This window comes from Rosa chinensis, chromosome 5 (genome assembly GCF_002994745.2).
Source record: "Rosa chinensis cultivar Old Blush chromosome 5, RchiOBHm-V2, whole genome shotgun sequence".
NCBI lineage: Eukaryota > Viridiplantae > Streptophyta > Magnoliopsida > Rosales > Rosaceae > Rosa > Rosa chinensis.
Window position 1 is genome coordinate 107,819 of NC_037092.1, and position 23,054 is coordinate 130,872.

A 23,054-nucleotide genomic window follows, 5' to 3' on the forward strand; every position below is an offset into this window, starting at 1 on the left:
TTTGTTTTCACACTGGGCCCAAATCCAAATTGTTACAAAGTTTTAGTTGATTTTCAAACTTAGCCGAAGTAGGTCCCTTAGAGCAGCGAGGACGAAAGCTCACCCCTACAACAGTGTATGTGCAGGTACTGTGCACTGGTAACGGGATTGTAGCGGACGGAGCTGGGTGCGCGGAATTTGATAACCTTTCCGGACGGTAAACGAGTTTCTGATGTACTCTTGACCTTTATTTCTTGATCCACGCCATTCTGAAACTTGTTGTTGAGTGTTCATTGTGTGGTTAAGTCTATTAGTCCTCGACTATTCGAAAGTGACAAGTTCTAGACGAACAAAGTGAATTTTGTAATTTCAAGAAGCTTTCACCTCAAAAGTATTCCAAAATCTCCGCTGTGCGTTTTACGAAAAAGTTTATCAACAAAAATGCCTTGCGGTTCTCTAGAATGTAAATCGAGCATTCGGTTTATGTTTTAGAGTCTCGCGGCACTGTGACGTGCTCAAGCTGGCGAGGTACAGTTTGGGGCGTTATAGAATACTGTCCGGCGGCCGATCGCAGACGGGCGACCACCATCTTCTTCGTCTCGCCATCGCCAACAGCCTCTTATCCTTGGATTGTCCATGCACGGAACAGAGAAGGAAACCCTTACCGACTTTGAAATGTGTTTTGTCGGACATGTGCTTTGTGCCGGAAGAGGCAAGTTTTAGTGGAAATCGTTGTTTAACTTTATCGTGAGTTTTATAGGTTTTTGAATAAAACCTTGTACTAATTGAAACGAATTTTCACCTCAAAAGTATTTGTAGCTTCCGCAATGTTTTTACAATAAGTTTTCAAACAAAATGCCTAACGGTTCTCTAGAATGTAAATCGAGCGTTCGGTTTATGTTTTAGAGGCTCGCGGCACTGTGACGTGCTTAAGCTGGTGAGGTGCAGCTTGGGGCGTTACAAAAAGTCTTTCTGTAACGCCCCAAACTAGGGCTGGGACTTAGAACCGTAGAACCGGGAAAACCGCACCGACCCGCACCGAAAAATCCGGTTCGGTTCGGTTCTTTAAAATGTTAACTTACATTTGTTATGGTTCGGTTCTTGAAGCTGCGTTTACGGTTCGGTTTCGGTGTGAGTCTTTTTAAACTTGGAAGAACCGAAGTACATGTGTCATTATATAATTGGTTGTTTTTCCAAGCTTATATGGCTAAAATAAACTAGTCCGCATGAGATCATGGACGTTTATAGCCAAAACGTGAAACATAAATTTTCTTATTTCCATTTCCCTTCGATCAAACCCGGAAAAATTGGAACTCATCTCTCAAATTGAAAAATTGGGGATCACATCTCGAAGAGGGAATTCTTTTGAAACCATTGAAGAAGAAGAAGAGGGATTTGTACCAGTCTGAGCACCCGAAGATCCAATACGAGAAGAAGCTCTGGAGGCTAAACCTGCCGAAATCAGATCCTGCTCTGCTTCCTCGCACTGCCACCGCCATTGGAGGAGAACGACGATGTCTTCTGAGCTTGGGTCAGATCAAAAAGGCTTGCGCACCAGAGAAGGAGAGGAAATTGCACAAGTCTGAGCACTTCGTGAGTTCGAGTGGAACCCAGAAATGGTAAGAAACCATTCTTTTAAAAATACCCATAATTGAGAATTGTATCCTCAGTGGGAGTTTTGAAAGATTTTTGCTTTGAATTTGTCAGTTTGTGGTCAGTGGTCATGAATCATGATGGACTAGAACACACAAAGCAGTACTACAGATCATGTTTGCTTTTGACTCTTTAAGAATCATGCTTTCAATTATATTATTCTTGTCTCTGTCCTTCACTCATTGGTATGGCCGACATGGATTCAAGAAAGGCTGTTGATATTTCCCTGCAAGTGGAAGTGGAAGTGAAGTATCAGGCGGGTCTCCAAAGAATGCAAAGAAACCGAAAAAAGCAAGAACCGAACCGTTTAGAGTCGGTTCGGTTCCAAAACGGTTCCAAACTTTTTGACATCATAACCGAACCGTTTATAGGAGTTAGTTTTCAATTTCGGTTTCACATTTTTTTAACTGAAACCGACCCGATCCCAGGCCTACCCCAAACTGCACCTCACCAACTTGGACACGTCACAGTGCCGCGGGGCTCTAAAATATAAACCGAAAGCTCGATTCACATTCTAGAGGACCGCTAGGTATTTAGTTAGAAAACTTTTTGCAAAACACAGCGGAAGCTACCAATGTTTTTGAGGTGAAAATCCTTGAATCGTTAGGCTCATTTTGTTCGTCTAGACTTGAAACTGAATGCTCACTCAAGAGGTACAAAATTTAAGGAATAAGAATTTAGCTAGATTTGACCCAAGAATAGTTTCACACAAGTTCCGGGACACAAAGTTTGAGAAATGGAAACCAGAATAAAGCCCAGAAGGTGGTTTACCAAACTTGTTCTGCACACCCAGCTCCGTCCGCCATTATCCCGTCACCAGTGCACAGTACCTGCATCCATACTGTTGTAGGGGTGAGCTTTCGTCCTCGCTGCTCAACAGGAACTCTACCTCAACTAGACTCAAAACCAATAAACAAATATTTGGGCTGCCCAGTATGAAAACATATTTCAACCAAATATTTAAAAGAACGACAAACTTTAATGTTTTTCAACTTGAAAACCGATGCATGATGCTTATATAAATATGGCACCAAAACCAAGTATTACCTGATGGTCGGTCCCATAGACCCACTACAAGACCTTACCTCAAATTAATTTATCACCAGGTAAGCGTAGCGAGAGCATCCACTACCTAGCTACACACACGTACCGGGCCCGTTATTACGATCGGAATACCTGGACGACCGGCGTAACTAACCCTTCGGAGGTTAAGGGGATCGAACCCAAGGAAGTCAGAGCCACGCTTCGCTCTCAAGCCATCACACATTTTCTCACGGATTGGTTAGTATGTAGGGTTAATTACATATAAGTGCATCTTTAAATGTTTTTTTTGTCATAAGGCCACCAACTAGTTTTTTCCCTCATAAGGCCACTAGATTTTAAAATGTGTTATATTTTGGATATAAAAATCTAACATATTTACATAAATGCCACTAGAATAAAAAAAGTCAACAATCATTCTCTCTCTTCTCTCCGGCGAGGTCTCCGGTCAACTCCGGCGGGACTCCGGCCAACCTTCGACCAACTCCGGCGAGTCTCCGGCCAACTTCTGACCAACTCCGGCGAGTCTCCGGCCAACTTCCGGCAAACTCCGGCGACCAAAAAGCTACTATCACTAGAAATAAAAGCTACTGTCACTAGCAACAAAAACTACGCTGGTGAGATTTCCGGCGAGGTCACAAAAACTACTATCACCAACAACAAAAGCTACTGTCATAAACAAAAGCAACGATGGTGAAATTTCCAACGAGATCACAAAAGCTATTGTCACCAACAACAAAAGCTATTGTCACCGACACAAAAAGATACTCTCACCAACAACAAATGGCTACTGTCACCATCACCAGTAACAAAAGCTACTCTTACCATCACCAAAAACTACTATCAAGCAAAACAGAAACTATACTAGCCAACATCAAAACCTACTCTCACAAAAACCAAAAGTACTACCAAGTAGAAAAAAAACTACTTTCACAGACTAAGAAAGTTATTCTCAAAGTCTAACAAAGCTATGAAAATGAAAAGCTACTTCTATAGTTTTAAAAATCTACTACCATAGTTGTGAAAATATATTACAATGGATGTAGAAAGCTACTGTTACTGTGCTAAAAAGCCATTATAATAAAAGCTTCTAACATCAGCTTAAAAAGACACTAACAGAGACATAAAAAGCTACTATCACTTCGTTGAAAAACCATTATAACAGTTATAAAGAGCTACTAACGTGAATTTTGATTAAACACAAAATTATTCATATTGACATATCTAGTCAATCCCACCAGCTTAATCACTTACTAATCAAAGAAACAAATATTCCAATATCAATCTTTCTCTTTCAAGGTCAGAACAAGTAGCTTATCTTCAAGGTCAAAACAAGTAGCTTTCTGTGCAAAGAACATGGAGAAATCATTCAACATATGCATAGAACATGGAGAAATCATTCAACATATGCTCAACATATACTCAAATTCACACCAAAAAACGACGTCGTTCGAGAGAGGGGCTTACGAGACGGAGCGGATTCGAACCAGACCTCGCCGTAATCTCTCAGATCACCTCGCTGTAATCGTCATCGAACCAACAGTTCGATTTCACGAAACAAATGCCTCTGAACTCGCTCCTCCACACCTTGGAAAACGCTGTATCCGGCGGAGATCACAGTGCTGGGAACTGAGGGAGAGACCATTGGTCATCGCCGTTAAACATCATTTTTCATCGGTCCAAATCGCCGGAGCTTAGCTCCAGATCCACGACCTCAACTCACATACCAGATCCACGACCCTAGCTCGCATACTAGATCTTGTGGACGACAAGGATGACGATCTGGTCGCTGCGGAAGATGGAGGAGACTCTGACCGTGGTCAATGAAGCCATTCCCTCCGGTGATGCACACCACCTCCGAGAAGCCCGACGACCAATTCGAACAGTGGAGAGGCTCGATCACTCTCTCCCCGCTTGTGGAGAACCAGATGCTTCGGGGAACTAGATGCTTCGAGCCAGGTTCTAAATCCACTCGCCGTTTGACGATCGGTACTTCGCCGGCGAGATCGTGAGGTCCTCAACGTTGTCAGGTCAATTTGTGAAGGGGAGGGAGGGAGGGGGAGAGAGAGATATGAGAACGCGATCTGTTTAGCTCTATCGTAGAAGAGAGAGAAAGGGGGTTGAGGGAAAAATAAGAACAACACAAAAAGAAGCTGATGGTTTTAGGCTCTAAAGTGGCCTTATGTGTACAAAAAAGTTTAAGTGGCTTTATGACTAATTAAAGTCTTAAAATGACACTTATATGTAATTTGTTATAGTATGTATTGCATTTTACATAACCAACCCATACCACTTATCATGCATCACATTAATAAAAATATAAAAGAAAATCACCAACCGAGGAGAGTCCTGAATCCCTACCTGGATTCCGATGCGTTCTCTCACGTACTTCGAGAGTTGCGAACCTTCTGTTCCTCGGGTAACTGGAGTCCTAGATTTCGACATTCCGATAATTAATAACTTTTGAACAGTTAAACGAAATCTTGACGATTAGTATATCGTCCAAACCAACTTTCCTGGTTTTACCAGGAGTTGACCAAGGGTTGACCACTTTGACCATTTGACCATGTTTGACCAATCGAGGTAGACTCGATAATTACCTAAATTATCGAACATTGACTTGAAGTTACGTTATCGACCAAACATATATTGAGTGCACCCGATTACTAAGGCCACCCAATACATGTATAAACATTAATTTCTTTCCTCACTTATTATCAAACCACGAAATACACAAGCAAACCAATAACGACTTTACTAACGAAAGATCTCGAATTTAATTAACCGTTTTGCCGCATAGTAATCCAACCCAACTCATCCGTGGTGTTCACTTGGTATTTCAATTTGATTATAAGACTGGGAAATTTATAGTTCTTCTTAAATCAAGGTTTGGAATTGGGGAAGAGTAGAGAATTGGAACTGGAGGTTGATCGAAGGCTCTTGCCAGTTAAAAGGTGGGATTGTGCAGTACATAAATCGAAGAAGAAGGATTTTGGGGTGAAGGCTACTTGACTGGGTATTGATCAAATTGAGGTAAGAAGCATTCTTGGGTATAATTATAATTAAAGTAGAAATCTGGTCAGCTTTTGGTAGTGGTGTAGGTTACTATAATTGTTTAATAAAGGATCTTTGGAATATGTTCTATGAATGGTGACGTTCAACAAGACTAGTCAATGGTTTGGTCTTGGTATATGTATATTTATATACAAAATTGTGTGTTGTGGGAGCCAAAGTGATGGCTGCGGTTGTTGGGTATAATTGTCTTATTCTAGATTAAGTTGCAGACGTGATTGAGTACTTGACAGAAACTAGATTGAAATCAAAGGAAAGTTACTACTAAAGTTTGGTATATGCTATGTTTGGCGGTGAGCTTGTCTCCTTGGTGAAAGTTATGTACTCTTTATAGGATCTTTTGATTTTAATTCATATTTGGTCGAAATTGGTATATAGGTGAAGGATAACCATTTGTCTCTAGAGAGTTACTAACCAAAGATTATTGGGTTTAGGATTTCCAGTTACCCAAGGCTTGAGCAACGAAGGTGGAAGCTCAGAGATTGTCTAAGTACGGATTCCAGGTAGGGGGGACTCACCTACGCCTCGCTAGAGTTTACTTTTATTTAAAGTATCGCATGACTTACGCACGGTTTTGGTTTATTTTATTATATTATATTATTTTTCTTTTATCGACACTGAAACTTGTTAATAGCGTGTCGAGGTCGTGCTATACGGTCAAGTAAGTTAGATGACTTGAGAGCGAAGGGTGGCTCTGTCTTCCTTGGGTTCGATCCCCTTAACCTCCGGAGGGTTAGTTACGCCGGTCGTTGTAACGATGGACTCGGTACGTGTGTGTAGCTAGGTAGTGGACGCTCTCGCTACGCTTACCTGGTGATAAATTAATTTGAGGTAAGGTCGTGAAGTGGGTCTATGGGACCGGCCATTAGGCAATACTTGGTTTTGGCACCGTATTTATTTAAGCATCATGCATCGGTTTTCAAGTTGAAGAACTTGACTTTTGTCGTTCTTTTAAATATTTGGTTTAAATATGTTTTCATACTGGGCAGCCCAAATACTTGTTTATTGGTTTTAAATCTAGTTGAGGTAGAGTTCCTGTTGAGCAGCGAGGACGAAAGCTCACCCCTACAACAGTATGGATGCAGGTACTGTGCACTGGTGACGGGACAATGGCGGACGGAGCTGGGTGTGCAGAACAAGTTTGGTAAACCACCTTCTGGCTTTATTCTGATTTCCATTTCTCAAACTTTGTGTCCCGGAACTTGTGTGAAACTATTCTTGGGTCAAATCTAGCTAAATTCTTATTCCTTAAATTCTGTACCTCTTGAGTGAGCATTCAGTTCGAGTCTAGACGAACAAATTGAACCTAACGATTCAAGGATTTTCACCTCAAAATATTTGTAGCTTCCGCTGTGTTTCTACAAAAAGTTTACAAACAAAATGTCTAGCGGTCCTCTAGAATGTGAATCGAGCTTTCGGTTTATATTTTAGAGCCCCGCGGCATTGTGACGTGCCCAAGCTGGTGAGGTGCGGTTTGGGGCGTTACAGCTGGCCAAGAGAACCGAGGAGAGCATTAGGGTCCCCTAAATCCTTGTTTAGCACTTCTCTTGCTTGGTTCAGCTCGGCTCTCTACATGGCCACCTCGGTTGCGAGGCTAGCGCCGTCCATGCGAAGACTTGCCATATCTAATGTAGTCTGCTGTGTTTGGTTCGCGATGGCCGCCAGGATCTCTTTTTGGTGCTGACTATGCTCACTAGCGACACCCGTGACATGAGCCCTTACTGCACTTTCTGATTGTGCGATCTGTTGTTGGGTATCTGCTGCATGTTGGGTGATGCGTTGGTCTAGCTCGCACATGCGCCGGTCCGTCTTCGCTTGTTCCCTTTCAAAAGCTGCGAGTATCTTCTTGTGGTGATTTTCAATGTTCTCCATGATGATCGCGAACCTCACCTCCGAGGTCGCTCCTTCTGGAATAGGCTTCGCGACGAAAGCCTCTCTTCCTCCACTTTCCACTGTATTAGGAACAGCGGTAGTGATAACATTAACGTCAGCGTCGGCTTGTTGAGCAGTAACACTCTGGCCCTCAGTAGTGGCAGGGTGATTCTCTTCCCGTTCAGTAGACATGTCAGATGATTAAGCAGGATGAGAGAATCGTTGAATCACTTGTTCTTCAGAAAGACCACGACAGTCCGCGCGAGAGTGCGGTCTGTAACTGGAGGTCCTGTGTCTTGAGCAGTTAGCGTAAACCTTTTGGTAAGGGTTTTCGCTCGATTTCCCAATGGCTGCGTTCACGAAGAGACACTATTACAGGTCCCACTGGGCGTGCCAAAATGTTTGACACGAAAATCCGGTAGGGGTGCAAACTGTCTCTTTTGAGCGTGTGATTGCGCAGTCATGCCAGCACCGTGGGGTGCAGTCGTCGGGGTAGTCCCTTGACCTGACTTCTTCTTCAAGCGCTGTGGACGAGGAGAGCACCAACCTCGCCACAGGGTTCTTCTCTAGCCTTTCGGGAAAGGACTTTTGCCTTACGGATAAGGACTTTGGGTGTGATCTCTTCGGTCACCAAATCGATACTCAACGTTGTAGGTTGAGCAGAGCAATCACTGGGAAATCTTGAGAAAGCACGGGGTTTGCTAAAGCGTATCTTTAGCTTAGATGGGTTGCGAGGGCGTTACCCTTGCTTCACTGGTAGTATCTGTGGCAGTAGCACTGGCAGGCGGCTCGCGAGGAGACTAGGACTGGAAGCACGGTCGCCGGGTTGATCTGGTGATGCTGACAGTCGGCTCTTGGAGAGACTAGGACTGGCGCGCGGTCACCGGGTTTCAACGAGGTTGAAGGTTTGCTCTGAGGAGGCTTTGTAATCGCTGGGATTAGTTGATTTGAGAGAGGTCTTTCTTCTGTCCTTGAACCCTAGTATTTACACCTAGGGCTTTGACTGTTCCTTGCTATAGAAGGATTATTGATTGAAGTTTCCTATTCAATCTCTGCTACTTGATTCCAATAAGGTTTCGTTTTCCCTATGGATTACGGAATGGGTGAAGCTGTAACCCAAACCCAAGCAGGCTTATTTTTGGGCCGCAGGTATCGGCCCGCTATACTAAATCCACTAAAGGATCTTGCCAAAAATACTTTTGGGCTCAAACAATAAGTCTGGAGAGGAAAGTAAAATAAATGAGTTGACAGGAGTTCAATTCCATAAAAGAGGCGGAATAGAAATACCATCTAGGGTGTGTTATTTCAATTCTTTCACTCAATGGAATTGAAAATTTACTTGTTTAGCCCCTCATAAAATTTGGTCAATTAATAATTCCTATCTCCACTCATTCATTTTTAATCTTTCATATTTAATTTTAATTGGGCATTATTGGAAAGTCATTAACAAATTAATTTTCTCAAACCATTTTCTAATCTCAAGTCTTGAATCCTTCGAAACACCACAAATGGAAATGCTAAATCAATTCCATTCCATCCTTGAAAGGAAAATTAGTATAATTCATTTTCCCACCGTAACATTTCGGTCAACCAAACGAGGCCTATAATTTTAGCGATTGCTGTAAACCTAGAAAATTTTATTTTTTCTTTCATTACTATCCCTAATATGGGGATATGTATAAAAGATCTGTTGGAGCAAAAAAAAAAAAATTAAAAGGGTTTCAAAAAAAAAAAAAAAAAAACTGATTTTCCCCTAAAATATAAAGAATCTTTTTTTTTTTTTTTTTGAGAAATGAGAATTGCATTTACTAAGCAATTGAGATATTTGCATCGGATATAAGTACTTCGGATAGCCAAGGAGGTCCATTCTCTACCCAAGCCTGAAATGCAGGAAACAAAAGCGCTTTCCTAGCTAAAACATGCACTACCTGATTACATTTTCTAGGGGTATAAGTACAAATAACCGGAGAGAAGAAGTGGAAAAGAGTCTTCACTTCTTCTATAAGAGCACCCTCCATAGACATGTTGTCTTCCTCTTCACGTAAATCACGAATCACCTCCAATGCATCCATTTCCAACATCAAAGAAGATGATTGGAAACCTGCCTCAATACAAGGTTGCAGCCCCAATATTGCAGCAAATAACTCTGCAGCCTTAGGAGTGAACCCACCTTGCATTCCTTTAGAAACCGCCAGCATCATCTCACCTCTATCATTCCTTAACACTGCTCCAATACCGCGTAAACCAGCATTCAAATCAACTGCACCGTCAACATTAAGTTTCGAATAAGGAAAGAGAGGTTTAACCCAATGTTCAAGAGTAGCAGCGGTAGATGCAGATGAACCAAGGGGGGGAGGTAGAAATGCAGCGACGAATTCTTACACCTGATGTTGAACTTGGAAGTGGATTAACTGAGGGCTAATAAATTTACATTGAAAGTACCCTTCATTACGGTTTTGCCATAACCGTCGACACATAAACACAATAAAAGACATTTCAGACATTGAAGAGACAGACGTAGCAAAAATGAATAACTCCAGAAAAGTTCCATTCTTCCAACTCTCAATAGCATTACAAAATGGAGAGAGATACCAAACCTGCTTGACTTTCTTACAGGACCAAAGAGCGTGGAGAGTGGTTTCTAGAGCCATGTTGCAGCGTGCACATATGGGGGAAGAAAGCAAATGTCGCCTGTGAAGGTTAACAACAGTTGTTAATATATCATGAAGTGCTCTCCACAAGAAAACCTTTGCACCAGCCGGGATTTTGAGCTGCCATACCAAGCTCCAAATTGAGTTCTCTTGATGGGATGAACTACCCACATCTCCTTCCAATCTTGCACGAAGAGATTGGGTCAGATGGTAACCACTTTTGACTATATACACTCCTTGTTTAGTGTAAGGCCAACACAACCTGTCAGGAAAAGGAAGTGAAGGCAATGGAATGGAGAAAACTGCAGCAGCTTCAACCTCCCAAAAACAAAGAGCTATTAGATCAAGATTCCAAGTACCCTCCAAAGTGATCAAATTAGAAACCATAGAATTGAGAGGTAAGTTTGGAGGAGACAAAATACGAAAAGAGTGTTCAATTAGTATCTAAGCATCATGATAGATAGAAATTGATTTCCCATTCCCCACCCACCACTGTAAACCTTGTACTAGCAAATCTCGTCCCCATAATAGGGACCTCCAAAGTCCAAATTAAAGAACTTGATCTGCTAACTGGTGTTGAAAGTAGAGAAGTGTGGGGCTAATACCTTCCTTTGAAAACCTGAGACACCAAAGAATTTGCATAGAGAACAGACGCTAACATTGTTTTGCAAGAAGTGCTTGGTTAAAGTCCACAAAGTCTTTGAAGCCCAGGCCACCTTTCAACTTGCCACGACAAAGTGCAGACCAGCAGAGCCAATGAACACCTTTCTTTCCACGTTTTTTGCCCCACCAAAATTTGGCTGTCATGTTAGAAAGTCGACTCATAAATAAAGGCAGTCTGAAAACACCCATTGAATAAGAAGGAATAGCTTGAACCACTGATTTCAATAGCACTTCTTTCCTGGCCTGAGAAAGCAATTTCTCCTTCCACCCATTTAGTTTGTTCCACACTCTATCACGAACTGATTTGAAAAGTAGCCTTTTTCCTTTGCCTGCAAGTGTAGGCCGGTAAACCAAGATATTTCCCATGGCAAGCAACCACTGGAATCCCCAAGAAATCTTGTAAATAATCCTGATATGCTTCTTCAATGTTTGGACTGAAAGAAAGTGCAGATTTGTGGAAATTGATTTGTTGCCCTGAAGCATCTTCGTAAATCTTGAAAATACTTTGCAAAACATGTGGTGTGTCTTGATCTGCTACGAGGAACAATAAACTGTCATCAACATAAAATAGATGAGAGATTGGTGGGGCATACCGTGATATTCGAACTCCGCTTAGTAAAGTTGCTGACTCCACAAATCTTAATAAGGTCGAAAAGCCTTCAGCTACAATCAGAAAGAGATACGGAGCCAACGGGCATCCTTGTCGAATGCCTCGAGAAGGAGTAAAATGACCCATTGAACTACCTTGCCACAACACTGAGAAAGAGACTGTGATGATACAATCCATGATACACCGAACCCATTCTTAATCAAATCCCAAGCGGATCATCATTGCCTCTAAGAAACACCACTCCACCCTGTCATAGGCCTTAGCCATGTCCAGTTTAATTGCCATAGCACATTTGATTCGTTTTACAAAATGCATAGCCTCAAAACCAATCATAACATTATCTAATATGTTCCGTTTGGAGATAAAAAACACTTTGTGTTGGGAATATTACTAACGGCAAAACTCTCTTCATTCTTGTCGCAAAAGTCTTGGCAACCAACTTATAAATCACATTACAGAGACTGATCGGTCTGAAATCCACCACTGTTGTAGGCGCAGCAATCTTGGGTATTAAAGCTAGCAAGGTATGATTAAATCTTGAGAACCTGTAAATAGATCGCTGACACATCATCTCCTACTACATCCAATACTTTTGATAAAAGAGAGCTGTAAGTCCATTTGCTCTAAGTGACTTAGATGGGGCCATATGAAACAGAGTATATTCGAGATCTTCTCTTACAAAAGGCTGCAACAACTTTGGATTCATCTCTTGTGTGACCAAACTGGAAACACAACCTAAAATCCTGTCCATTCCCAAACCTCCCGTCTTTGTGAACAATTGAGGGCACGTTTACGGGTTTACTTACTTGGAATGGAATGGAATGATTACGGAGTAAAAACACTCATGTGTTTACTAACACAAAGGAATCTGAATGATTCCGGGTAAAAGAATTCTTGTGTTTACTAACACATGAAGTAATCGGAATGAGTGTAGGTCCCACTTATTTATCAGGAATCGATTCCTGAATATTCAGGAATTTGATTACGAAGGGGGGAGATGAGTTTAGGAATCATTCATTCGGAATCAATACCGATTCTTTTTTTCTCCCATTGCACTTGTTTTCGAGTCATGATTGTTTTCCATTTCAAGTAAGTAAACGTGTCATGAGAGTGAAATATGAGCAAAACAAATCTCCTATAACATCAGAATCAGATTGCCAAATTCCTTGTTCATTAAAGAGACCATGAATAGTGTTAGTCCTTTTCCTCCCTGTGGCTCGTTCATGGAAAAAACGCGTATTACGATATCCAAATTGCAACCAATCAATCCTTGACCGTTGTCGCCAGAGAATTTCCTCCTTTTCTTGCAACTCCAAGTACTCTGATTCCAATTTAGATAAGTGCTGAAGATCGGGCATATCTCCTCTGTTGGAATAAGCTGCATCCAAACGACATTTCACCCTTCACAATTGAGACCGAATGTTACCGAACCCTGTTGCTCCCAAGTGAGAAAGGGCAGAAGCACAAGTTGAAAGGCTGCTTTGTAATGAGTTTCCAAAAGCAATAGACTGACCCCGACTGTCTTTTATAACCTCTTTACAGCCATCATCAGTTGTCCAAACCTCCTCAAACTGGAACCTGCGTCTCTTTTTTGATTTCATAGCCACCCACTGTACTTCATTCATGATGTCAAAGAGAAGAGGTCTATGATCAGATACCTTACTACAAATGTGATAACAAACTACATGTGGGAAAATCGCCATCAGCTCATTATTAGCAAAACCTCGATCGAGCCTTTCCTCCACTAGGTCCCGTGGATCTCTGCCATTAGTCCAAGTAAAAGGACATCCTTCAAATGGTATACATGTCAACCCACATTTCTCCACCACTGCCCGAAAACGCAGCATCTGCCCCATTGGTCTTAGTCTTGAATTAGTCTTTTCGTCTAAAGATAGCACTTCATTAAAATCTCCAAAAACGATCCATCCCCTAAATATCAGTGACCAAATACGGCGGAGTAACTCCCAAGAGTGAGGTCGGAGACTGGCCGTAGGATCACCATAGAAACCAGTGAAACGGAAGGAGTGACCATCCGGTGAAAGAGCAACACCATCAATATGTCCAAGTGAGTGGGTAAACACATCCACATTCCAATCTTTTGACCATAACAACAACAAACCACCACCACCAGTTAGAGTTCTTCCTACAGCAAAACTATTAAGATTGAAATCATCACCCAAATCAATCATCTGAGACTCTTCTATGTGGGTTTCCAAAATAAAAGTAATAACTGGTTTGTAATTCCTCAGAAAATTCCCGAGGGCCCGGCGTGCCCGGGATCTTGCAAGACCCCGAGCATTGCAACTGTTAAGAGTTGCTCTAAGGGACGGACTGCTAAGAAGACCTGCGGGAGTAGAGATTTTTTTATTTTATTTTTTATTTTTTGGTGTTTTGCAAGGGTAAAAATGAAAGGTGGATGATAAAAGCATCTTTTTTTAGCTAACCACAAAAGCAACAGGTACATGATACCACCGGCCTTAATCGAATCTCTTTGATATGATAATATTCCGTCTGTTGTCCAAGACAACGATTATTCCGGCAATTTTGTCATCTTCCCTTGCCTCAGTCTGAGAGCGACGCATGTTAAATGTGTTTTCTTTTCTTTTCTTATTACAATACTCGATATGATGATTACGTTTATTCACCTTGTTTTGCTGATTCGGCCAAATAACAAATAATTAATTCTTTTTTTGTCACAGAAATATTTACAAGAAAATAGTAATGATTACGTTTTCTGTACAATGCATGCGAAAACCTGAGAGTTTATGAGAAGTTTGTCTTGAAATCCAGCAAGAAAAAGTCTGAAAATGCGGGGAGAAATCATAGCTTCAGAAGCCTCCCAAGTGCAAGCTTGCGGAGTCCTGTATGCGCAGAATACAGGCTGATTTTATGGAGAGCGACATAGGCTGGCTCGTACGGCTATAGTACTTCCCTATCGGCAAACTTTCAAGTCTACTCAAGGATCACAAAATTGCGAAAGTTGATTAAAGCACCCTCAAATCCTATGGTTTTCAAGCCTGCAGTAAAATACATAATTGAAGATGCTGCATAAAGTCAAATTCAGTCCATGCAACTTCTGCCACATGATTTGCAAAAATCAGAAGCAATTAGTTCTGGTATTTAAGCCCCTAGTATGTTGAATTTACAGTTTGGGAGTTGGGAGACCTAGTTGCCGCTTCCAATTCCTGCCAACTAGATGGACAGGAAGACTGAAAATTTTACATTTTAATATTGTAATGCACAGAGTGAACATTAGGATCTGATTCTGATCACGAGATGATCAACCATTCAAACACATGTTTCGGGCCTATATGCCATACCTTGTAATTCCATGAGGCTCAACTGGGGCTAGATTAATCTCTTGGGTTCTCACCTTGGCTTCACCCCAAATTAGAGATGCAGTTGCCGACTCCAAGCTCAACATTCTTTTTTTCCCACCACCTGGAGATCCTTCCAAAGTTAGTCCTCCAGGACTCTCATGTGATGTGAGGCAGCTTTCAGTGGAGCAATCAGCCCTTTGGGGATGGACACTAGTTAGCACTTCTTCTTCTGGACCATGAACTCCAGCCACATCTGTGGATTGTAGTGAGTAGAAGCCAAGTGGGTCGAGGGAGGAACTTTTTGGATTCTTATTCCCCAAGCCATGATATTTATGGCCATCAGTATCAATGACTGAACCTCCAATAAATTGATCGGCAAGCATCTTACAAGCTCTCTCAAGCATGGCCATATATCTTCGCTCTGCATCCTGGCGAATCTGCAAGTGCTTCTCAGCCTACAGGAATTTAGTAAGAAGATTAAGTAGCATGATGCAGATATCAAGTCCAGAAGTTCCAACTTCCTAGTAGGTGGTGAACTTAACACTTTGAACTATCAATTAATTATATCCTGAGCATAGGGGCGTCGTAAAATGCTGTATCAAAAGCAAAGTCACAAGCTAGGTAGATACACTGAAGATTATGGTTTGAAATTGTCAACCATATTTAAAGAAAATCCAGAGATAATCGCAAAACCACTATCAAAACTTGCTTGTTCAAGGAATCCAGAAGCCAGGAATACAAAATACAAAAATACATTTAATTTTAACCCACAGAATATGTTATTATACCTCAACTTGCACATGTAGTTTACTTTGTACTTCCATTTGCACTCGTAATGCCTCTTTGACTTCATAACCCCTAAAGATGAAATTTTGGTAAAACCCAACATTTTAATACAAAATGACAATCTATTAATCATAAAAAAAGGTTATGAAGAGAGGATGTAAACTCACTTACTCATTCATATCAGAAGTAGCCAAATTTGGCGAAGAATTACCAGTACCAGGGCTTTCTAGAAGGTATGAAGCTGACAATCCTCACAATGATTGGCACAAGAAGTCAGGCATAAATTTAATATTCTAATCATAAAGATACCTTTCATATGCATTTAAAATAGATAGTTAATGATTAGCCTCTATTGCATAGTATGATTTACTTGAGCCGACAATGTTATTTTCAAAGGAGAGTAAGAGAGAGAGAAACTACTGTTTTGCACCTACATAAAGAAATTTTTTAGTACATGGTTACAATTTAAGCTTCTAAGGAAAAATTTAATACTGTCTCAGAGATCTTCAGCTCGAATTTCTGCAATTGCAGTTTCCCAGTTTATACTGAGTTGTATTTTGTCAGTCTCATAGGTGCTGGGGGTGTTAGGGCTAGATTCTTGGTTATTCTCTCATAGCTTAAACTTTTGGAGTCCTAAGTTTGTCTAACATTGCATTCATGCCCATTCTCCATTTATTTTCAAGGGCAAGTGTAGGGTTACAGCTATATGTTTCTCTCTGTCTGCATACATAAACATTTTTATGTTTAGGTCGGACATAATGTGAGGGATCATGTTTGCACAATATATATTGTTAGTCAGTCCCTAACAAGCTTAAGGTTTACCCACTAGCTATAAGTTTAGTGGTATTTCTCTCTACAATGTTGGATGATATCCCCAAGTTTGAACCCTCTTCTCTCGAAGAAGGAAGGAACAAAATAAAGTAAAACAAAAACAAGCTTAATCTTGCGTGCACCTATCTAACGAAACAAATTTGTGCACAAAGAGAGAGAGTTATAATAATAAAACCTACCATCCTTGGATACCTCATCCATATCCTTTCCTGCTTGCTTACCTAGCCTGTATTTCTGCAATGCAATATGAAATAGTAAGTCGAAACAAGTGGCTGAGCTGAGGATAAATGATGATGAACATTGAATAACAAAGAGAAACCTGTAGATGACTCTTTAAATGAAAAAGTGTCAGCCCCTTGACATTCATTGTTCGCATAATGGCCTTGGGCGTAGCTTCTGCAATATATCCAAGGGCGTTGGTCAGACTAGTAAATAGCAAGAAGATTCAAGGAAACAATTTTGCAACAATTATCAGCCATCCAACTTAAAAGCAGCAGCTTTGATTCACTAGTAACAAAAAGGAAGCAGAGGCAACCACTAAGTGACACTCACAACCTCAAATTCAAAGGGTTGCTTTTGGTTGTTGAAACAAGCTTCATAGTAGGCAGAGAAAGAATAAGGGGGGACGATAAAGGGCAAAGCTACATGCTGTAGATGAGTGAAAGGGATCTTATCCTAGCGTGTCGATGAAATTTGAAGACTCATCATCATCAGAGACAAGGAAGGAGCAAGAAAAATAGAAGAACAGTATATTGAAAAAGAGGAAAGAGGAACAGACTAGCGGCGCCACCAAGTTGAGTGACTGCGTCGACAAATCGTTCGTGAAGGTCAGCAGTCCAGCGGAGACGGGGTTTGGGATCGGAAGTCAAGACGAGGCAAGGGTCTGCTCGGTGATTGTGACCTTGCATATCTTCAATTCCATCGAGCGGAGGAGGAGGAGGAGGAGGCGGAGGAGGCTGCATCAGTCTCGGAAACATCTTCCGTCCCAATTAGTCACCACAGGTGCGGTGCTACTTCCTGCTGCTGCTGCTAGCTTCACGCTTTCTACAGATTTGTCCTGGACGACTTCACGCTTTTCGGAGATTTGTCCATTTCTGCACTCTTTTCTCGACTCTCTCTTTGCCTTTCATCACCAACACACTTTTTTTACTGATCCACACGGCAAAACACTTGGCACTTGCAGTCAAGTCAACAACGCCAATTCACCCTGTCCAGTCCATGACCACAATTCATAGAGAAATACCAAGAAGACCAACCTGTCGATATTGCTTTAATAAAAAGATTTTTAATAGAAATGTTAGAGAAATACCGAATATTAATGTAAATTATATTCAAATTGTATATTAAAACCTAAATATCGGAAAATAATATTAGTGTTTATAAAATACAAAAATTTATAGAAAAGCCCAGTACCATTTTATGCATAGTCTCTCCTTCGTAAATGAGAGTTTGTGAGTTCAACTCGCGAAAAACTAGTTGTAGCATTTGAGTTGTTTATCTGATAAAAAAAGAAAAATTTGAGAAAATATTAAAGATATTTTAGTTCAAAAAAAGAAAAGAAAAGAGAAGAGTAAGCTTAATTTAATACAAACATTGATGTGGCAGTTTATTTACTGTGATGGTTTCGGCACCATTTTAGTGGAGTGTGAGTGATAAATTGGAGTGATAAAATCATGACTTTTAGGGCTAGTTTGGGATTGCTATGACTTTTAAAAAAAACTGCTGCTACTGTGTTGTGAGAATAATCAATTGTGAATTAAAACAGTTTTGTGTTTGGTAAATAATATTTTTAAAAGTGCTGTCAATACATAAAACAACAGCAGAGTTTGTTTTGATTCACAACAGCTTCTAAAAGCAACCTCTAGATTGCTTCTAAAATCTGCTGCCAGTGACTTGTAACTTTCAATTAAAGCTGATTTTCATTTATTTACTAAACACAATCAAATCTAAAATTTTGAACAAAAGCTGATTTTTTTAAAAGCGAAGCAATCCCAAACAGAGCCTTAGAGCAAAAAACAACTTTCAACAATTGAGGATTACAACAACTAATTGTCTATAAGTCAAACTCACAAGCTCCTACTTATAAAAAATAAAAATAAAAAGATCAAATAATATAAGACTACATAAAGATGATTAATTTTTCTTTCTTTTAAATTTAGAATACAGTACTGAGCGCGTTGTAGCTACGAAATGAAAAGTAAAATCCGTGTTGTGAACATTCTCTCTTCATTGATAAATGTTGGAGCATAAATCTCACAAAGTCAATGGTCCTAGACTACCTAAAGTATGCAGGCTGATGATTGATTTGTGTATATCTACTCATGTGAACGTGTTGTGTTGTTGGAATGGATTTGATTCAAAGCCTGTAGCCATGCAAATGTTTGGCCCATCTTCTAGCCATGTAAGGATCATGGTAGTCCCAACTGTCTGCACTACTAGGCCTCCCACCAATAATTGGACCGCTCGTCCCTGACCCAGCAGAAGCTGCTTCAGTTGCACTCATGTTACTTTTACCGTCTCCTATGCTCACCATAGTTTCCCCTGTTGTGATAGGTTCGTCAATCTCACCATCCTCTATGTAGCTGTATCCCACACAAATATGTCCACAAACACTCAAGTCCACTAAGATTTTCCTTTCTTCTCCGTTTCTTAGCTCTCCTATTCTTACAATCCTACTGCTGGCTTCCTCCGTTGTGCTGATCCTTAACTGGATTTCTCTAACAACACCACCTATGAGCCTTCTGAGGAACTCTTCAAATTCATGCATGATAAAACCATTTGAAGTGCCAAATCCAAATCCTACATGAAAACGATGCACTGGAATGGGCACGTCCATATTGAGAGCAGCATGGTAGGATCGAGTTGGGGTGTCAGAAAGATGCAGGATACCCGAATTTTGATTCTTGTATACACGATCTTGAAGTATCTTGATCCCTTTCTTGAGCCCTTCCACTGGATCTGCTTGCCCCATGTAGAACAGGCGGTCAATAACCTGCTGGGCTGTTCGCTTCCCATAAGATGTCATGCGTCTTAGAGGGAAGACACGAGCAGCAGCTGATGAGTAGGTAACAATGGCCAAACGATCAATAGGTCTAAGGGAGAAAACCACCAATGCCATGCACTGCTTGAGAAGCCTCAAGTGTGGTCCGTTGGGACTAGCAACCAAGACAAAATCAGTTGCTCGCTGCTCTGCCAATTTCACCGAAAGATAAGCTCTGTCCGAAGAGGCATACATAGTAGTATAGGGCTTTGGCCTGGTTGGCGATTGTAACAATGATGTGGAGCTATAGCTCAGGTGATGTGGGGGTGGATGATATGGGTGTGTGGTGCACCAGGACGGTTGAAAGCTATGGGGTGGAGTACTAGGTGGTAAGGGTGCTAGAGAGAATTGGAGACGGGGGAAATTAGGCATGTGATCGGGAGGCTCAATTGGGTCATCATCATCATAGCGAGCAGAGCGCAGGAAAGAGCGCCTGTGGATGCGGAAAGTGGCTATAGAGTCATCAAGGATTTGGAGGATGGGATCAGTTGGGTTGCAAGAGGAAAGGGAACCACCAGGTGGGTTCAGATTGCGGGGCAGCTGAGTCCAATGGGCACGGCAGATGGGGCAGGTGACACTACCATGGCGGACATTGGAAGAGATGCAGGCAAAGTGGAATGCATGGGAGCACTGGGCCGTGAATATAGCCTGCCCTGAGATCCGTCCCTTGCTATGGTAACTCAGAGGGTCTAGACATATTGCGCACAAGTTCTGCCACAAGAATCAACAAATAAAAGGTTTAGAAGACTGCCGTTACAAGGTTCATACTGCATTTGAACAAGTAGGAGTAGGCCTAATGCTGTCTTAGTATAAAGTTACTATTAGCAGCTATGCAATTAGAAACAGACTCGTAATTAAAAGACCATAGAAAATATGATACATATGGATATGGAATATGTCATACATCTGATGTACTGCTGTAGTTCAATTGTTTAGCACTTGCAATTGACTCGATTACATGTTACAGCATTAACATTGCCTACTAGATTGTGTGAAAATGATTAATCCAGCAAGAGGAGAAGTAAGAAATTGGTTTGCTTGTGTGTTGGGAACCGAGAAATGTGAGATTAAGATGGTTGAATTGAAACAAAAGGATTAATAAACTTAGATAGAAGGAGCAGCGTAAAAGTAAGTGAAAAGATGCGGATATTGTTGCAGGAAAAAAGAAAAGCAGAAGAAGAAACAGCCGAAGATTATGGTATGTATGGGGTTACCTTATTAGAAGAAGAAGAGGAAGGTACATTGTTAGAATTGGTGATTGCAGATTCCATCTCCTTGGCAATGCATTCTTCTTCTTCTTCTTCTTCTTCTTCTGCTGCTGTGGAGTTGGTGGGAGACACAGCCGAAGAACCTGAGATCTGTAAATATAATATAAGATCTAAATTAAAAAAAAAAAAAAAAAAAAAAACAGGAGAGTGAAACAGAGGACATCAGAATTGAAGACTGACAGAGGCAGTGGCGGTGGTATGATCGAAGAAGACGATGGGGTCCACCAGAGGCTTCCTCCTGGAAGAGAAGGAACCACCACATGCATTGGCAGCTGCCACCACCATCTTCTTGGCCGCTTTTCGCAGTCCTCCTCCTCCTCCCATCTTCTTCAATTCTTAACAGTGCGCGTCTCGGATGGATCAGATCCCCCTCCTTCCTTGCTTGCTTGCTTCCTTCAATTAACCCAGTTGCCTGCTTATAATGAATTATAGTGGCAATGGCCTCTCAATCGCTCGCTTCCGTTTCTTTCATGGGATTAATTCACACAAGAAAATGAAATGTTTGCTTTGGGTATCCCAGTCGAGTCGACGGCTTCTCTCTCCTCCTCCTCTTTCTCGCTCAAACCCGCTCCACTTATTACAAACCCCCCCCACTTTACCAACTAAATATTCCCACGGACTACTTTTTCTATGGTTTCTTTTCTTTTCTTTTCCAACCCACTTCTTTTTTTTTTTCCTTTTGTTTTTTCTCTAGCTCCCCAGTTTGCTTTCGACTTCATCTTCTCCCTCGAGGATTCTCTTATACTTAAAAACAGGTCAAAGATGTTCTGCTCAGTTTAGCTAGGAAAAATCTTTACTAGTTTGGAGAAACTTCATCAATAAAATTTGCAAAAATTGTAACTATTAGGCCATTACAATGTACTGTAGTTCTAGCCAATGTGATTGGCGTTCACATGACAAATACTTGTTTTCGTTTCTTCGATATAATTGATTCATATAATAATTACTTCATGACAAATACCATAGTCCAAGATGTTATTGATCCTAATCACCATTTGTCATTGCCACGTGATATTGTAAGACTATAAAATAATTACTTCATATAATTTAATGATATATAAACTTTTGGTCATTCAACATTTTTCTTTTTTTCAGAGAATAAGAAACGGTCATTCAACACTTTGATGACCTGATATTTGAGAAATATTATTTTGATCGCTCAGCTTCAACTTTATCGTTCATTTTACTATTTTTACAAAACTCAACTTTGAGGCATGACGAGAAAAGAATAAAAAAATATTAAGAATAACAATGGGAACAGCCGAACAGCCCATCATAACATGGTCTGAAAAACAAGGTAATTGGAAGACAGAAGAGGCAAAAAGAGAAAAGAACCGTTAGACTGGACTTGAATTTCGAAGTTTCAAACAGGAAAGAACGTTGCCGGTTTGACTCTTTTTTCAGTATTCTGGGTCTTTGGACTATTTTATAAATTATTGTCCCGGGGAGGGGCCGGCTGACAGAGGCACAGAGCAAAGCAAATGGTTGGCGCCAAATAATGCTTTTCTTCCCCCTTCATTCCATATGTGCTCGCTCACTCGCATCAACTCATCGATGCGAGTTTAGTCCCTACCTAGCTCCCATGTCATTTGAAATTTCAGATCAACCCTGAATGTACAAAATTTCCCTTTGATTTGGAAAACTACTGATGCTGCAGTAAAGTCTAAAGGTCACTATTGACAGGCAGTATCGAGAATCTCTCTCTTTTGCGAATTGTGACTGACATGTGGTGAGAAAGCTTTGGTTTGCAACGATATGTGCTTATCTATCTTGTGCATGAAAAGAAGAAAAAGAGCAAAGGTTGCTGGTGTCCACAATACCTCGCTACTTGCTAGCCTACAAAGCACAACTATGTTTGAATGCAAATATTCTTCGATCGGGAATTTGAACTGGTCCATCAAATCCATTAACTTAAAAGGGTTCAATTGGATTTTGAATATTAAACAGATAAAGGGGACGGCCTGTAGGTCTAATTACATGGATTGCTCGATCATTTTTGTCTTATCAATGTCTTTACTAATATGATTTTTTTTTTAATAAGTATGATAGGGTCGATGTTATCTTTGCTGTTAATCCATCATCTTCATCGTTTTTGCCATCTCTTTGCTCAAAGATTCTCCTCTATCATTGTTTGGTCAACTTTTGGCATCTTCTAATAATTCAGCAATACTTTGATATCTAGATACCTAGACTGATACAATTAACTAGCTATATTTCATTATTTTGTAACCTTGTGCTTTGGTTATTCAAACCAGAGAGTTTGAGCGC

General features: G+C 40.8%; 3 protein-coding genes across 8 annotated transcripts; 1 reads left to right on the top strand and 2 right to left on the bottom strand.

Moving 5' to 3' along the window:
• The first annotated feature begins 1,057 nt into the window (after positions 1 to 1,057).
• LOC121053081 lies at positions 1,058 to 2,018 on the top strand. The gene is made up of 3 exons (XM_040519463.1): positions 1,058 to 1,110; positions 1,282 to 1,598; positions 1,687 to 2,018. The coding sequence occupies exons 1-3, from the start codon at positions 1,069 to 1,071 to the stop codon at positions 1,766 to 1,768; spliced, it is 441 nt and encodes a 146-aa protein (XP_040375397.1). The 5' UTR covers positions 1,058 to 1,068; the 3' UTR covers positions 1,769 to 2,018.
• A 12,162-nt stretch (positions 2,019 to 14,180) lies between these two features.
• On the bottom strand, positions 14,181 to 17,685 carry LOC112165644 (protein PHR1-LIKE 3). Of its 6 annotated transcripts, none has more exons than XM_040519461.1 (7): positions 17,269 to 17,685; positions 16,798 to 16,874; positions 16,658 to 16,712; positions 15,819 to 15,897; positions 15,650 to 15,719; positions 14,862 to 15,316; positions 14,181 to 14,585 (listed from the first exon to the last, which is right to left on the bottom strand). In XM_040519461.1, the coding sequence occupies exons 1-7, from the start codon at positions 17,453 to 17,455 to the stop codon at positions 14,537 to 14,539; spliced, it is 972 nt and encodes a 323-aa protein (XP_040375395.1). In that variant the 5' UTR covers positions 17,456 to 17,685; the 3' UTR covers positions 14,181 to 14,536. The 6 variants fall into 6 exon arrangements, with proteins under 6 accessions (XP_040375395.1, XP_040375393.1, XP_040375396.1 ...); XM_040519459.1 differs by having other exon boundaries at positions 14,187 to 14,585; positions 17,257 to 17,678; XM_040519462.1 differs by having other exon boundaries at positions 14,187 to 14,558; positions 14,915 to 15,316; positions 17,257 to 17,677.
• Positions 17,686 to 18,590: 905 nt separating this feature from the next.
• LOC112166845 (probable E3 ubiquitin-protein ligase WAVH2) lies at positions 18,591 to 21,412 on the bottom strand. Its single transcript, XM_024303769.2, has 3 exons — positions 20,967 to 21,412; positions 20,733 to 20,876; positions 18,591 to 20,229 (listed from the first exon to the last, which is right to left on the bottom strand). Exons 1-3 carry the CDS (start codon positions 21,108 to 21,110, stop codon positions 18,835 to 18,837), a joined length of 1,683 nt encoding a protein of 560 aa, XP_024159537.1. The 5' UTR covers positions 21,111 to 21,412; the 3' UTR covers positions 18,591 to 18,834.
• Positions 21,413 to 23,054: the final 1,642 nt, after the last annotated feature.

Excerpts from the sequence above, each read along its gene's own strand:
- LOC121053081 (XM_040519463.1), top strand. The coding sequence starts at position 1,069 with ATGGTTCGGTTCTTGAAGCTGCGTTTACGGTTCGGTTTCGGT. Across the intron at positions 1,111-1,281 it reads GTTTACGGTTCGGTTTCGGT|AAAAATTGGAACTCATCTCT; the intron begins GTGAGTCTTTTT and ends GATCAAACCCGG. Across the intron at positions 1,599-1,686 it reads TCGAGTGGAACCCAGAAATG|TTTGTGGTCAGTGGTCATGA; the intron begins GTAAGAAACCAT and ends TGAATTTGTCAG.
- LOC112165644 (XM_040519459.1), bottom strand. The coding sequence starts at position 17,455 with ATGTTTCCGAGACTGATGCAGCCTCCTCCGCCTCCTCCTCCTCCTCCT. Across the intron at positions 16,875-17,256 it reads TCAACTTGGTGGCGCCGCTA|AAGCTACGCCCAAGGCCATT; the intron begins GTCTGTTCCTCT and ends GATATATTGCAG. Across the intron at positions 15,898-16,657 it reads GGATGAGGTATCCAAGGATG|GATTGTCAGCTTCATACCTT; the intron begins GTAGGTTTTATT and ends AATCATTGTGAG.
- LOC112166845 (XM_024303769.2), bottom strand. The coding sequence starts at position 21,110 with ATGGGAGGAGGAGGAGGACTGCGAAAAGCGGCCAAGAAGATGGTGGTG. Across the intron at positions 20,877-20,966 it reads ATACCACCGCCACTGCCTCT|ATCTCAGGTTCTTCGGCTGT; the intron begins GTCAGTCTTCAA and ends TTATATTTACAG. Across the intron at positions 20,230-20,732 it reads CCTCTTCTTCTTCTAATAAG|AACTTGTGCGCAATATGTCT; the intron begins GTAACCCCATAC and ends TTCTTGTGGCAG.